The sequence below is a fragment of the Lottia gigantea genome, assembly GCF_000327385.1.
Source record: "Lottia gigantea unplaced genomic scaffold LOTGIsca_82, whole genome shotgun sequence".
NCBI lineage: Eukaryota > Metazoa > Mollusca > Gastropoda > Lottiidae > Lottia > Lottia gigantea.
Window position 1 is genome coordinate 674,792 of NW_008710725.1, and position 16,536 is coordinate 691,327.

Here is a 16,536-nt window from a genome sequence, read left to right on the forward strand (position 1 = left end):
ATATTTACTTTACCAGCTGATAGAGCTCAATTTCAGCTATCTGTATAGTCATCTAAATATTTACTTTACCAGCTGATAGAGCTCAATTTCAGCTATCTGTATAGTCGTCTAAATATTTACTTTACCAGCTGATAGAGCTCAATTTCAGCTATCTGTATAGTCATCTAAATATTTACTTTACCAGCTGATAGAGCTCAATGTCAGCTATCTGTATAGTCATCTCAATATTTACTTTACCACCTGATAGAGCTCAAATTCAGCTGTCTACTTTTCATAATTGAAATCTGACTAGTTTGGATACAGATAAAGTGATTGTCTTCAATTATATTTCAACTTTTTTGTCTATAATTCCAAAATGATATTTAGTGGAAGAGAAAAATATGGCAGATTTCACAGTATTTTTAATGGTATAGCGTTCTCTAGAGAAGGAACAAGAAAAAGTGCTTCATCTTCCTTTTGATTTGTATTGACTCGTAATAAGGTGGGAACAGGTTTAATACGATGATCCGAGTTTGAATGAACGAGGGTTGGCAATAGTTGATATGGTTCGGTGAAGAAATGGGACGAAATAGAATAATGTACATGGTCGAAGGTGGGAGGTACAGTGAGTGAACGAATGTCGCGTTCTAACGTATCAGAACCAGTGAATGACTCTGTATCTTGAGAATCTGACGGTGATATACGTCCACCTTCATCCCACGCTTTGTGAACCTCGGCTTGAAAGACTGTTTGAGAACTGTTAATGCTATTAGGATATACTGTAGGCATTGATTTGCTTTTGGAACGAGACGTGTTTGATTCAACATCATCGTCAGTATTTTTGACTGTTCTTTTCAACCCTGGGCATTTATACTCTCCGTCATTGTGTGTCTCCTGACCACAAAACACACAGATACCACTGTTATAATGATCGCTTCCCGGCATAAGTTCGTAACTTTTTGATATGTTCACTTGCGTTGTTGATATCTGCCCTGTAAGTTGACTGCTGAGTGAAGAGGGGAGAGAATTCTGTCGACTGTAAGGAAGATTTGATGTGGTTTGATCTTTCGAAATTCTTGGCAATGTGTGAACTTCAATCAATGCATCAACTTTTGATGAGTTGTGTAAATTTCTTGAGTCGTTTTTATTGTAGTTACTAAGTAGTGGTTGTTCTAGGGAATTTTTGCGATAATGTCTAGCTTTGGCTTTCACAATATTTGGTGGGTTCATCTGTTCCAGTCGATCATCGACCCAATTAGGATTTTTACGGAAATATTCCCGCGCTTGTTCGATTGCGACGAATAACTCTGTACCCACTTCACTATTTTGAAAATTTTTATCAGTTACCCCTGGATAAGAATCTTCAGATTTTGATGAGTTATCGTCAACATGAACGCCGTGAATATAGTGGTATAGTTTGTTAATGTCCTTCATCAGACAAAACCTTGCTCCAGCCTCTAATTGAGGGGGAATATCACTAGATGTAGAGTAATCCATGAAAACTGTCACAAACTTCGACAAAGATTGATCCTTGCTTCGTTCAACCCGCATTTTTTCACCGACGTAATCGACGGCTACTGCAAAATAATCAGACAATGTGCGATCACTGGATGCTTTGAATCGATTCCGCTTCTTTGAACATCTCAACCGAGCACCGATACTACACAGAACCATAATGATATCAGCTTCCTGTAAGCGTTCAACAAGCCACGTATCCAGGCCGCGATGGTGGATTATCTGCTCCTCAAATAGATCGAAGAAGACATTGCAATCGCAGCTCTCGATAAGATATCCAGCCAATGACTGAGCAACCTTCTCGTGTACAGGACAATCATCAGAGTAGAGGAGTAGTACATTTGGTAGCTGTTTTTGACTGATATCTAAAAAATAAATACAGATATTAAGAAGAAAAATTCCAAAATTATTTTGCCTCATCTTTTCTGACATTCATCAGGAAAAATAACCCTACCAAATCTCATAGAAATATTCCTCACATTTTTGCACATAATCATGAAAATTGAAGTTCAAAAGAAATAAACACAATATAAATTAAAAATTCTGTTCGGTACTCACTCTCTTGTGAGGGCATCTTAAGTGTATTAAGTTAAGATGGAGAATTATGTAAATATCATAGGAAGTTGGATATACCCTTTAGTTGTAGCATTGTGGCGTAGCCCTACCATAGAGAAATTATTTTCATACCTATTGAGACAGATCTAATGTTGTTGGCCCTCCTTCTTCTTTCTACTCATTAAAAACAAAACAAAATATATTTTATCATAAAAAGTAACAGATACAGGGCAAGTCCAAATTATTTAGATTCAAAAAGTTTCTTGTCTACCAGCTCGTCCTTGCCCAATCCATCAGATTTTACAGCTGGGTAGTTTAGATTGAGCTGACTTATTCAAGGTTACCAAGAATATGACATCAACATTTCAACACTCTAACAGATTGGACTACAGTTTAAAAATTCTACAAACCTAGCTCATCTATCTGTTGTTTCTTCCATAATCTATATAGCAGTAGTATTAAAGCTATGATACCAACAAGGGCAATAACTCCAACCACAGTTCCCAGAATTATCTTCAAAGCTTGTTGGTATTCTTCAGGCTCCTGGGAGGCCTCGATTATTGGACCACCTAAGACAAATAAACATAAATAGGTCTGAATTAAGAACACTGTTGATTTGGCTGTATGTACCAGTCGTGTCTGACTAAAGCTCAAGACAGTTGATTTGGCAGTATTTACCAGTCATATCCAACTAGAGCTCAACACTGTTGATTTGGCTAGACCACTAGACCACTAGACCACTAGATTGTTGATTTGGCTGTATTACCAGTTATGTCTTACTAGACCACTAGACTGTTGATTTGACTGTATTTACCAGTCATGTCTGACTAGAGCTCTAAGACTGTTGATTTGGCTGTATTTACCAGTCATGTCTAACTAGAGCTCTAGACTGTTGATTTGGCTGTATTACCAGTTATGTCTGACTAGAACTCTAGACTGTTGATTTGGCTGTATTACCAGTTATGTCTGACTAGACCACTAGACTGTTCATTTGACTGTATTTACCAGTCATGCCTGTTGATTGCACTGTAATTGCATCTCATGTCTTAATCGAAAAAACAGATAAATCAAAATTTGGGGGAATTTTCTTTTTCAGAATATAAAAAAACTGACCTATTTTTCTCCTGTTAGGTTGATCCACGTCTACCTCCTTCTCTACAAGATAAAATATCATTTATAAAAAATCTGGAATATTAATGTTTAAATTTTAATGTCTGTTCCCAAATCTAAAAGAACTCAAGTTGATTTCATCAGTTAGTTAGCAATACAGTATGAGTAACACGATGCAAACATATGTTAAGTATGGTACCAAGCCTTTCTGCTAACAATGTCATCTTCAAATGAAACGGTATATCAGTTTGGTCTTCCTTTGGTCCTCTCTGAAGTATTATTTCAAATTGGTCTATCATCAGTTATCTTCTTTTGCTGTAAGCTTCTTGTTGTCTCGTTTATTTACCTGCCACTGCTGACATGTTTCGCCAACTCATTCAAATTGTTAATTTGAAACTTCCACCATCTTGTTAAGATAATTTCTTTGTTGATTTCAGAAGTTTATGATCTACAACCAAAAATATATCATGAATGAGTTAATAAATCTTTGAAGGGCTGACAATAATGACATGGATAATGTGTGTAGTCCGATGGAAAATAAACCCAGGCCTTGAGTACAGAAGAGAATGTAAACCTCCATTTATTTCATTGATACATTTGGGTGTCCACTTCAAACTGGGAACACCTTCTTGTTCATGTTGAATGAATTGTCCCTTATTGGCCAGAACCAGGCTGTTTCTTAGCACCACTGCCTTCGCTCTACCCATCCCCTTCTTTTTGGCCTTTCCTTTTTATTCCTGAGTGAAACTTTAATTAAACTTTGATGCTCTGGTATTGGGTGTATAGAAGACACTCTTCCATAAAAGCACTGGCCATGGCCAGTGGCCATGAAAAGAAAAGTAGAGCACAGCAGAAGAAAAATTGTCAAAACTACGTCCATCCTTAGCCAGAAAAACAACAACTTTGTCAAAAAGGGGAAGTGAAAAGGTTTTCAATTTCAGGCGGAACGGTGAGCTTCTTCAATTCACTAACAAATAAGTCAGTTTTTAAATTAAAAGAAGATCTGTTGATTTGAGTAAACAGAATTAACCTTGAACGGTTTCTTATTTTATTTTTCTTCATTGTTTTTCTTCTTCGACTTGTTTTCTTTTAATCTACTTCCGGTCAGTAGAGCCACCTAGTGGAAATAGGTTAAAGGATAACTCTTTCTTATAAATCAGACCATAATGGTTAACCTTTTTATTTAAGTTCTCTTATGCATTTAAGCATTTCTTTTCAAAAATGAAATGCAATAAAATGGTTGAGACATTTTAAAAAATCATTTCATAACCATTTAGAAAATAAAATTTGACTTTACAATTTAAATATTTCGTTTTCTTAACACAAATTATGTAATCATTAAATTTTCAGGTAGCAAGTAGTTTTTCGGAAAGAGAACCTCAATATTTTTCAAGATATTTAGTTTTTATGTCGAGAAAATGTTGTCGATCTATTTGCACAATGTCCCTTATTGACTGGTCTATTTACCAATGTAATTTTCAAGCTGATCGTCTCATGTTCATTGAAAAACAAACAATGAATTGCATAAGCGTAGCATTGTTTTTGTTGCGCTAAAATTTTGGATTGATAATTAAACCAAAAACGATTATATGACCTTGTTTAAACGTAAAAAAATATAACATTTGAATTTTTCAAAATTAAAATGATCAAGGCATTGGAGTGGGTGTATTGGCTGTCTTCTTATGACTAAATTTTCCATCATTCCACACTGCAGAACTTTGTTAGCCTTTACTCTCCAGAGTCCTATAATCCTACAAGATATTAGAAGACAGTAGGGTGTAAAACTCCATTATTTCAGCAAAAAATATATCTCTGTACATTTGTATACGATTAAAAGCATATATATGACTAGTCCACTTTATTTTTAGTGTGGAATGATTAGAAACTGTTTCAACCAACCTAAATTTGTGTTCATCACTACTTAAACTACCTAAGAATAATGTAGACCCTTCGAATTTTTGTTTTGAATCTTTCCTAGATGTAAACAAAAATGTGTGCTGGATAATTTAGAATATTATGACAAGGGAGATAATTGATTGACAGCTAATTAGAGATAATGAGAGATAATTGTCTGTAATTTTAGGAAGATTGTTTTGGTATTAAAGATTGTGACCTCCACTCTCTCAGTATTAACTTGCCTATAGAAATGGTTCGCTCTGCGTGAAAACTTTGACCAAAGAAATATGGCCTCTCCATGTAGAAGGTACAGTAGATATTTTTTTTTTATTAAAATTCATATACAAGATAGTTTTCTAAAAAGAAATTAATTATCTTCAAATTCATTTTACGAGCTCCTATTTGTAGTTGTGTTCAGAAAGTGAGAAAATCTATTTACAAATGTCCTGCAGGCAAAAATCAGTGCCTGTCACTTTGGATCTCCAATGAGACATAACTGGCAAACATGATCAATCAATAGCCCTTCAAATTCTTGAATCAAAATAGGATTTTAAATGATGATGATGTATTAAGGATTTAAAAAAATGTTTTTGAAAGAGGAATATGGAAGGGAATTTTGACTATTATTCCAGGACTGGTTTAGGATATGATGAAACCCTGGCCAAACATTACAGCTTATGGAATCCTGATTTTACAGAACAGCCTGACAGAATCCTGGAACCATATGATCGGTGCCAGTTATACAATCTAATAGAAAGATGTCAACCTATTCAGGTGTGTATTTGTCGTGATTTTTCCAGAATTTATCCTTGATATGACAAAGGAAGCTATTTTAAATCTAGCTGTTGGTAGAGCAAATATTATCAGGGTATGCTTATTCTTCTAGACACCTGATAACACTTTTCATTATGAAATACTTACTACATTATGATTGATATACTTCCTCATGTGAAAAGTTCATTAGTTGCTACCAATATTTCGCCAATATGTTGTTTTGGATTTCTGGTTTTGTTTTGCAGTTCGGATCATTAGTACTTGGTTTATTTATCCTTATGTACACTAGGTTTATATTTTTGTAATTGTAGCATCGTATAGCAAGCCAAGAAGACATGGAACTATTACACACAAAGGAACACATAGAAATATTAAAATCTTCAGAAACAATGAATGAAGAAGAACTGAAACAATTATCAACTAAATATGATTATATATATTTTCATAATGTAAGTTGGAGTTTGGATTTTGTATTTTGACACTAATGTTTTATATTATAATACCATTTTTTGGCAACAAACTTAACTATTTATATGATGTAAGTTAAAGTTTCATGTATTTTGCCACAACATAGTTTAAGATTCCTAACCCAGGCCGATGCTTTTATGTGAATTTTTATCTAATATGACTTTTACACAATTTTATGGCAGTGGAATAGCTTAGTCGATAGCGAGTCTGCTAGGTGATTAGGTATTATGGGTTAAAATCTTCCTCTTCCTCTTCTGGTAAAAATTCTGATACCTGTGCCAGTGCTTGCAGTGTTGGCTTTCACCCCGTAATACCAGTTTTCAGGAAGATTATGTTGTTATATTTATGAACACATTTTCTAACCATTTTGAAAAGAAATGTCTTACTGATATCTTGTTATTTTTCAGGATTCATATGCAAATGCTCGTCTTGCCTTAGGTATTTGTTTACAGTTGATAGATGATATTTTTCACAATAAGGTACATAATTTTTCAAATTCATGCTGTCAATTTTGGAAAAAGCATTTTAAAACGAAATCACATTTCTACCTAAATTTAGAGGGAGACCTCAATTGGATGATTTCCAGAAAAAGATTGGAATTGCTATAATTAGACCCCCTACCATGTTTCCCTCCCCTTCCACCTAAAATCAGATTGAGAATAGCTCAGTAGGTAGCGAGTTGGATTGTCATCTACTAGCTATTATGTGCCATGGGTTCGAATCCTCCTCAAGATGAGAAAAATTCTGATGCCTGTGCCAGTACTTCCAAGAGTCGACTAATGCTAATTTCTGATGAATTATTTTCAGATTGAGAATGGATTTGCTATAATAAGACCACCAGGTCATCATGCATCTAGAGAAGAATTTAATGGCTACTGTTATTTAAACAATGCTGCTATCACCGCTCACCATGCTCTTAATAATTACGGCTTAAAAAGGTACTTTGATGGATTTTTTATTAGCCAGCCAGGGTCTTCCTCATTGAATTTGATTCTGCTTGTTAAAATTCTATAATTGAAAGTTAACATTGTAGCATACTGAAGTGTTTACCTTTAAATTATTATTCTTTATTATTGTCATGTGACCTATTGTGATAATATCAACCAATCAGATTATTTAATAAAGCTTAAGTGCAGTACCTACAAAATGGTGTCCTCCATAACACAACTGTCACAAACATCCCTTTGAAAACGTATCTGGTTGGTTGGTTGGCAGAAGACAAGTTAACATCCGTATCCAGCTAACTGATATCACAGACTAGGTAGTTGTTGGTAGACTACAAGTTAATGTTTCTATTAAGCTATCTGTCCTGATGAAAATTGTGTATCTGAAACGTGTGAGCAGCATAAGATGAGCTCTAATAGAGAACGGCAGACATATTTCAATGGTCATATATCGTAAAATGATGGTGTCAAGACTGCCTAACTTATTCTCGGTGACTTTTTTTGATGGTCTGGACTCCCTTGAAAGATTTCAGACCCTTTAAATAGGATACTAGGGATAGAGTATATATAGAGTATGAATTGTAGATGATTATACCTGGTATAGGATTCTAATTGTAGATTGGGATGTTCATCATGGTCAGGGGATACAACGAGCTTTTTATAATGACCCAAGGTGAGTACATACCCTATATTTAGTTTTATTTAGCGAAAGTAAGCATTGAGCAAAACCGAGGCCCCGCATGACTTTGCCTGTCTTCATTAGCCCAATTAGGTGCAGAAAAGTAGGCTGTAAAACTCTTTTCTTTTCATTTCATTTGATTGAAAGCCTCCAAGATCTTTGACTTGCTAATATTTGTGATTTAAAGAATTAAAGTGATTTGCCTGTCTAATTTCAGAGTAATATATTTTTCGATACATCGTTATGAATATGGTAAAGAATGGCCGAATCTCCGCGAGTCAGACTATGATTATATCGGAGAAGGTGAAGGTCAAGGTTATAATATAAATGTCCCCCTCAATGAGGTAAGCTTGGCCTGTAGACATCACACATAAGTGATACAGTCATCTAAATATTTACTTTACCAGCTGACAGAGCTCAATTTCAGCTATTCATAGTACTTTTCCAAATACAAATTCAATATTCAGTTCTCCTTTGGCACTTCAAGAGCTATTCATATCCACTTTATAGAAATTTGACATCCAGTTCTGCTACAATTCAATAAAAACCAACAGCAACATTCACAGAATAATAGTCAGTTATAACGACAATGTTATCAGTGATTACAATGCTCTAAAAGTAACAAGATCTCATGATTTTGTTTTGTATTTTTTGTTATAGGCTGGTTGTACCAACAGTGATTATTTATTTATATTTTTTAATGTTTTACTCCCCATTGCCTATCAGGTAACTTTTTTTTAAATCTCTTGATTTCTTTTGTTTTCCTGTTTATGGTACTTGCTTATAGCTCAGTTAGTAAACCAGTTTATTGCCAGAAAAATGTCTACAATGTGAAAACTATGTATTAAGTTATCCAAATTAGATTTTCTCCTGTAAGACTTTAGCTTCAAAAGACGAAAAAGGCCATGCTTACTTAATACAACTGGATTAGATCAGTCTCCACATTCTTGATAATATAATACTCAGAATTTGTTTTATTTTAAAGTACTCCAGTAAATGAAATGAAATGAAATGAATGGAGTTTTACATCCTAAAAGATCTCCAGTAAACTAAGTTTCTCCCATGAAAGAGTAACTGTATCTTTGTTTATTTTTTAGTTTGATCCAGAGTTAATAATAGTCTCAGCTGGTTATGATTGTGCTTTAGGTTGTCCAGAGGTACATTATCTTTCCTCCCTCAGACTCCCTAACTTGAAGGTCTGGGTATCCCACTTGCTTTCCTCCTTTCAGAGAAACTAACATGGTAAAAGCGTCTAGTTGTTTGTTGCAACAGACTGTGTGCATTAAAAATCCTTGGACAGTTGGAAATCGGAATTAAAGTAGGCTAATGTAGCCATCAATTTCCCTCATTGCACACTGCATGGCGACATAGCTTTTATTCCTTGGGCTGAAATCAGGCTATTCCAAATTTCAAGATAGAACATTTGAATTTCTGCTTTGTTTATTATTTCAGGGTGAAATGGAACTTACACCTCTGTTTTTTTCGCATCTAATTAATTTATTATCCCCATTGGCTGCTGGTAAAATGGCTTTATTATTAGAGGTAGGTCTAACTTAATTATGCGCATAAATTATACAATATTATATAATGGATTTAGTGTTGGAAGAAGGGCTTACTTAATTTATACACATAAATTATAATGGATTTATGGTTTTTTAATTTATATTTAGTGTCTGAAAAGTGCAGACTTTTTCTTTTTCCGGCAAAAAAATATGCCGCTTGTAACTGTTTTCAACCATTTGTTTTATAGGGAGGTTACTGTATCAACTCACTATCAGAAAGTGTAGCAATATCTATTAAGACTCTACTAGGTGATGTCTGTCCCTCTTTACCCCAGCTTTTACCTCCTAAAGAAAGGTAAGCACCATCAACTGTTCGGCCTGGATTGAAATTTGTTATTTTGACCATATTATTATGACTAATTTTCCAGTGATCAAAATCTCCTGTGAATAATAAGTTATCTATGATATAGTATGACATTACATCAGAAGGGTTGGCATCACTAGCAAGCTAAAACTGCTTAAAACATTTAAAAAAGTTACAGATCAGACAACAAGGCCATATTTTGAGCAGATTGTCGTCTGATTCTAACAATGATATTTTCAGTGTTGTAGAAAGTGTATTGAATGTTATAAAAGTATTACGACCGTTCTGGAGCTGCCTGAGGTACCAAAGATTACTGGAACCATGTCAAAGAGCTAGAACTCATCACTTGTCCAGACTTCCCTCTGAGTAAGTATTGTTTATCAACAGGCAAAGGTTGAGATGATATCTTCTGATATTTCAATCCAGTGATGCAGGCTGGATTGATTGAGATGGAAAAAGTGTCTAATTGTTTGGATGGGACAATAAATCAAGCCCATTATACTACAGGCTGTATACATTGAAGATCCCTCAAAAATTTTTGAAATTTTGCATGAAATTGTTGGCCTTTTAGTCCAAACATGGTGCAATTATTTCTTTGATTTGTTTTTATACACCCACATCTCTCTATGTGGACATATATTGTCGGCACCTCTGTCAGTCCGTCGGCCCGTCCGTCAACATTTGCTTGTAAACGCACTAAAAACTAGATTTTTTGATGGAATCAAATGAAATTCGGTATGAGTATACATATTCATGAAACGAAGATCAAGTTCGAATTTGAGCTATTTTCGACCGTTAGAAGCAGAGTAGTTTCCCTTGCCCCAAAATCTTGAATATGCTATTACTCTCTTAGTTATCAACCGATTTTGATGAAACTTAAATTGGATGTTTCGTTTTTACCATCCGCATGCCGTGGTGGGCGTATATGGCTGTGGTCCACTATATTTAGATCTAACAGTAATCATGAAGTTGAAGAAGATGAATATCCTCTAATACAAGATTGTTATGATAAAGACCCTGATACAGAAATAAAGATTAATCAACTGGAGGCTAAATTAGAAAATATTATTAAAACTACAACATTACGAACAACACAACATAAGTAAGACTTTTTCTTAGATCATATATCTCAAAATTACAAAGAAAACCAGGTTTTTTTTATTCAATTTTAGGCTTGCAAATATTTTTATCAATATAAAGACAATTTATGAGTATCTTTTCAGTATATATAGAATTGTCAGTAAAATTTGATTAAACAAAAGAGTTCAAATGCAATCTTTCTTTTATCTTTTAGACTTGGAATTCTGTCATATTTTGAAGAAGATTGTTCGTCCAGGTATGTAAGGATAGAGTTATTTTGATGGTTTGATAGGCAACAATAATAAAAGGAGAATTTGTCTGTTAGGGGCCACGTTTTTGTTTTGTAGAAATTTATTTATTAAATCTAAGAATTTTTAATGTTTTATGAAATATTATTTTGTAGTTGTGAGTGTAAGAGCAGTATAGAAAGTGTTCTCCAGAAATACGATCATAAACAGAGATCACTGTATATACAGGTTGGTGTTTAATAATACATAGTTAGACTAATTATTACAAGAATTTTTCTTTTCTTGAGGTGGATTTGAACCCAAGGCACCTAATCACCTAGCAGACAACAATCCAACTCACTACCAACTGAGCTATTTCACTGGTATTTTTAGCTATATGTAAATACATTATCAAACCACCATGTTTGTACATAATTCAATTCTTTTCCTATGCCATGACTCATTAGAATTTTAGTGGAGGTTTAACATTTTCCATAATAGTCTATCTTAGATTTGGTGTAGTGTTAGAAAATTCAATTGGTTTATATTTTTAGGGAGATATTAAGAATATAAAGGATGATGTCATCCAACTGGTGGATAAAACTCTACAAAATGAGGTTGGTGTCCATTTTCTTCAATTTGTTTCGTATTTTTATGACTTTTTGCCTATTGACAGAAAAGGAAAACATTTGAAATGAAATGAAATGAATGGAGTTTACGTCCTACTTTTCTGCACCAAGGAAAACATATGAGTGAATATATCAAATTTGGTATAATGTGAACAAGCGAATTAATTTTCTTCTAATTTCAGATCCAGTCTGCCCTTGCACTCCTCAGGTAATTTTTTTTTTACCTTTTTCACAAGCATTTGGCTCACCTTGTGCATTTTGATTCTTGGTTTTTCCATTCTTGAATTTCCATGCCAAATTTTTAATTTTCAGTCATGCCATTCAAATACAAAGAAAAAATTTTGTGTCTTTTTGATCAAAAAGTCTACAGTTGTATGTGTAGTACAATTTAATGATACCAAAAACACCCAAAACTTTCCCCATTTAAGTCTTATCCTAAATTTGTGTTTTGTTTCGACTTTTCAGTATTTCAAATGAAACCAAAACAGCCGATATCCAAAATCTTGTATCCATGGTAACAACTTACTCCAGAACACAGCATAATATTAATAGGTATGATAATTCTACTGTATCACAGTTTATTGAAAGAGTTTCATTCTATGATTGGTTGAGCCTTTTGCAGAGTGATTGAGTTTTCTGAACTTTGTTTCCTCATCAGAAAATTTTTTTATCAATTTTATTGATTTTTTTTTTTCAGAATACTGATCATAAATTTTAATGCTCAATTTGAAGGTGAAATTGGTGACAAGTAAGTTATAAAAATCATATTATCATTGTGTTTTGGATATAAAATCCTCAGCAGGACAGCTAATTGACAACTTTGCAATACCAAGATAAGATATGAGCAAATTAAGCTACCCCATTGGACAGGAGTCAGAAATCATCAATGAGGAAAATCTACAGTGCTAAAACTCTCGGCTCTTGACTATTGACTAGAGCTCATGTCATGCATCGAACACGTTTCAAATACACAAGCTTCATCAGGACAGCTAGTTTTAGAAGACTTTGGCAAAGACACTCTGTACAAAGACACATGACTACTGTTTCAGATATACAATCCTCATCAGGACAGCTATGGAAATGCTACTAAATGTTCTTGACTTTAGACAAGTTTATCAAGTAGACACTCTCTTTGATCAGGAGCCAGAAATCAAGAACTGGAATATTCCATGTTACCTTGTTTCCATTTGTTTTACAGTACATTATGTTTCAACATATCAACTAGTGATAAAAATGGCGGGGAGGATTCAGCCAGACGGAATTCTTCGTGTATTAATATTGTCTTTAATAAGGTTCGTTTCAAAATTCAGTGTCTTTAGAATATTCATATTTTTGCAAACCCCTTAATTCAAATCTTAATTTTTTGTGATTAAGAATCTATTTTCAAAAGAGACAAGAAAAGAAAAAAGACGTCTATTAACTACCTATAAGATTTAAAAGTTTTAAGATACAAAATTTGAAGTGTTATATATATGAGCCCGTTTTTGGGTTTCAACCCCCCCCCCCCCCCATCATAATATATTGTTTTATTGTTGTTACAGTCAACACTAGTGAATTGTGATTTAATAGCAGCTTTTTACCAAATAATATTACCCATATCTTATCAGGTATTTATCTTCTTTCAATCTCTCTTATAAAAACCACAGTTACATTAGTTTCTTAATAGCATATTCACAGATAGAAACAACGAAATAACTATATTTTACAAAGATAACACAGGTTCACAGTTAAGAATCTTTTCTACCAGCTGGTCCCTGCCTAAACTTCTTGGCATTGATCTTTGCTGGATTATCTGTACCCATTTACAGCTGGGTGAACTGGAATTATGAGTGAAGCTGACTTATTCAAGGTAATAATTGCATCCTAAAATATCTACTTTCAGTTCCAACCTGACATAGTTTTGATATCAGCTGAGTTCAGTCATTTTCTTCGGGTATGTTAACTTATTTTTAATCTTACGCCTTTTACACCAGGGGTTTTCAACCTTTCTATTACCCCTTGCAGGATCTTTGATCAATTGCATTACCCCCTACTATCCTGATGAGGATTGTGTATCAGAGACAGCATGAGATGAGCTCTAGTTTATTTGGTAACATTTAATCCTATTTTGGAAAGTTAATCCCTTTTTCTTAAGTTAGTTGTCCTGATGAGGTTTGTATGTTTGAAACTTGTGTCAGCAGTCAATTAGCTAATTTGATAATTTAATCCTATATTGGAAAGTTATTCCCCTTTTCTGTCCTGATGAGGATTGTGTATCAGAAACATTTGTTGACAATATGAGATGAAATCTAGTCAATTGAAGTAATGATGCTGTTTTTATTGCAGACGTCAGTAACCTCAGCATGTTGGGGTACCATAATACAATTATTACGTGGTCTCGCTGATGGTCAACTACTCTTACTTATAAAGGTAAAATATTTATTATTTCTTCGCTAGCCCTATGTTGTATTTGTCACTTCTCTCCTGTAGGAAACCATGGAGACAAAAATATCAGGAAAAAAAAATTGTATTCGATTGAGATTGCCGATAACCATACTAATGCTACGTTCGATACCTCTCGTGATCACCGTTGCAGGGTTAATGTTGTGAATTTCCGTTCGATAGTAGGTTTTTCTTGTATTTACTACTTTAGGAAGTCGTGAATATAGAGAAAATTTACGACACCCATTTTCACAATTTCTACGGCCTTCACCTTGACCTCATGGAAAAATGGCTAACATTATTTCGTCGTCCATCTTTAGTTACAAAGTCGTGAATATCGTCCGAACAGTCTTCAGTTTTGCGCACAATTTTCAGACTTCGAGAAAGTCGTAAACACTATTTTCACGAGTGGTATTGAACGTAGCATAAATTGATTTATATTTTGTCTCTAGGATGATTTAAAACAAGATGAAATACAAGATTGTATCAACCATTGTTTATGTGTTTTATTGGATGATGTTTGTCCTTCACTGGGATCCCTCACACCTTCTCAAAGGTACGTTTTTTTTTAGAATTAACAACCCTCGCGTAGATCCTGTCTACCAGTTGGTCCTTGGCCAAACCTCTTCAATGATCTTTTCCAGGTTAACAAAAATTTCTGACTGTTTTAAATTATTTATTTTATAGTGGAGTAGAAACTATCTGTAATGTCGTAGATCACCTGACGGAAGACTGGAAATTTTTACAGTATCGAGGTAAGTTTATCAACTGATCAAAATGGCCTCCAATATTTTAAAATCTTATCTGAAAGGTTTGGTGATAGCTTTTATTTTTCATATGGGTTCCCCCTGTCAGTGATGCAGGTCGGAAGGGCTGGCACAGAAAAAGCGTCTAGTCGTTCGGATGGAACAACCGAGGCCATGTGTGCTGTAGTAACTTTTTTGTGATATTTTTCCAGAGGCTATACCAGATATCAAGATAGAAGATTTAGAACGCACAGCACGAGGACAAAAAAACAAGGAAAGAGATAAACAAACTTCAACCTGATTTAAACAACTTGAAATCTCAATTAATTTTACACAGTCTAGTGTTCAACATGCTGACCCAATTCTATATTTATAGCTTAGGACCAACTTTACAATTAATTTTCAAATAGTTTGGATTGTAAAGAGGTTTTCTAAAAAAAACATTTATGTGTATCAGGGACTCTGATACATCCATAATTTACACCATTCAAATTTTCCATTAGACGCCAGCTTCTTGAAATTTCCACAAAAAGAAAACGTTTTCTGATGTCACTTTTGCAAAAGTTTCTTTGGTTTTTATCGATAGTGACGTCATCACACACTTATTGGAATAGCAAGAACCACAGACGTCAGAATGAAAATTGGAATGGTGCAAATTGATGCTATCATTGTCCCCTATACATCTTTCAGACAATCTTCTGACAAACTCTTTAAGTCTGTTTTACAAGCTGTGCATATTCAGAATATATTTGATGTCGCTTGCTCCAATTTTTTGGTTGGATCAAATAGTTTTAGATTTTTAGTGAGTTACTAGTGTGATTATTCTAAGGTTGATTATTATTATTATTATTATTATTATAGTATTTTGTTGTTATTTTTCTCCAAAGAGTGCTTCAAGACATGTTTATGGGCGGAGTTCAGAAAGAATTAATTAATCGACAGATATGATTCGTTTGTTTTTGAATCCTACGCGGATGGACATAAATATATGTACTCATTTTATTTTTATACGCCCACATGAAATGGCGGCGTATATTGCCGTCACCCATATCCGTCGGTCCGTCCGTCCACAATTGCTCGTAAACACTCTACAAGACACAATTCTTGACGGATTTTGACAAAACTTGGTATGAGTGTTCGTAATCACCCAAGGATGAACCCTATTGAAAATCAGAAGAATTGAAAAATATTTAGTATGAGTTACTGCCCTTGTTCTTGAAAACGCTTTTAAATTTAGCTCTTCAACACTAAAAGGCATGATTCTTGCTGGATTTTGACAATACTTGGTTTTATTATTCAGTCCCGCGCTGAAGATTGAATATTTGCCTTCTAGAGTGTTCACGAGCTAAAAATTGAACACGTTTTCAAGAACAAGGGAAATAACTCATACTCAATATTATTCAGTATCGCCCTAAAGAGTTCAAAATAAGTGTATGACTGAAGATATTTTTATTCAAAATCAAAGCTGCCAGTGGGCGTATATTACCTTGCCTGGCAAGCTATCTTAAGATTTTTTATATGTTATGTTTAGAAAATATTATTAGCATGTTTAGTGAAATTAGGTTTCAGTGTATATTGTTGATGTTGGGGCTGCTTGATTGGTGAGATCTGCACGTTCGGGATTCATGGAATCAACAGAATGTTCAA

The 16,536-nt window shown here is 34.1% G+C and overlaps 2 protein-coding genes across 2 annotated transcripts; one reads left to right on the forward strand and one right to left on the reverse strand.

Annotated features, from left to right (window-relative positions):
* Nucleotides 1-390: 390 nt before the first annotated feature.
* On the reverse strand, nt 391-3,521 carry LOTGIDRAFT_169123 (hypothetical protein; the record flags this gene model as incomplete). The annotated part of the gene is made up of 4 exons (XM_009067428.1): nt 391-1,859; nt 2,460-2,618; nt 3,163-3,204; nt 3,506-3,521. 4 exons carry the CDS (start codon nt 3,519-3,521, stop codon nt 391-393), a joined length of 1,686 nt encoding a protein of 561 aa, XP_009065676.1.
* Nucleotides 3,522-5,242: 1,721 nt separating this feature from the next.
* On the forward strand, nt 5,243-10,156 carry LOTGIDRAFT_222496 (hypothetical protein). The gene is made up of 9 exons (XM_009067429.1): nt 5,243-5,362; nt 5,688-5,829; nt 6,141-6,278; nt 6,705-6,776; nt 7,105-7,235; nt 7,860-7,914; nt 8,138-8,264; nt 9,671-9,777; nt 10,027-10,156. Exons 1-6 carry the CDS (start codon nt 5,343-5,345, stop codon nt 7,903-7,905), a joined length of 549 nt encoding a protein of 182 aa, XP_009065677.1. The 5' UTR covers nt 5,243-5,342; the 3' UTR covers nt 7,906-7,914; nt 8,138-8,264; nt 9,671-9,777; nt 10,027-10,156.
* The last annotated feature ends 6,380 nt before the right edge of the window (nt 10,157-16,536 follow it).

Coding starts and splice junctions, on each gene's coding strand:
- LOTGIDRAFT_222496 (XM_009067429.1), top strand. CDS start 5,343: ATGGCCTCTCCATGTAGAAG. Junction 6,279..6,704: donor ATTATATATATTTTCATAAT/GTAAGTTGGAGT, acceptor GTTATTTTTCAG/GATTCATATGCAAATGCTCG. Junction 6,777..7,104: donor ATGATATTTTTCACAATAAG/GTACATAATTTT, acceptor AATTATTTTCAG/ATTGAGAATGGATTTGCTAT.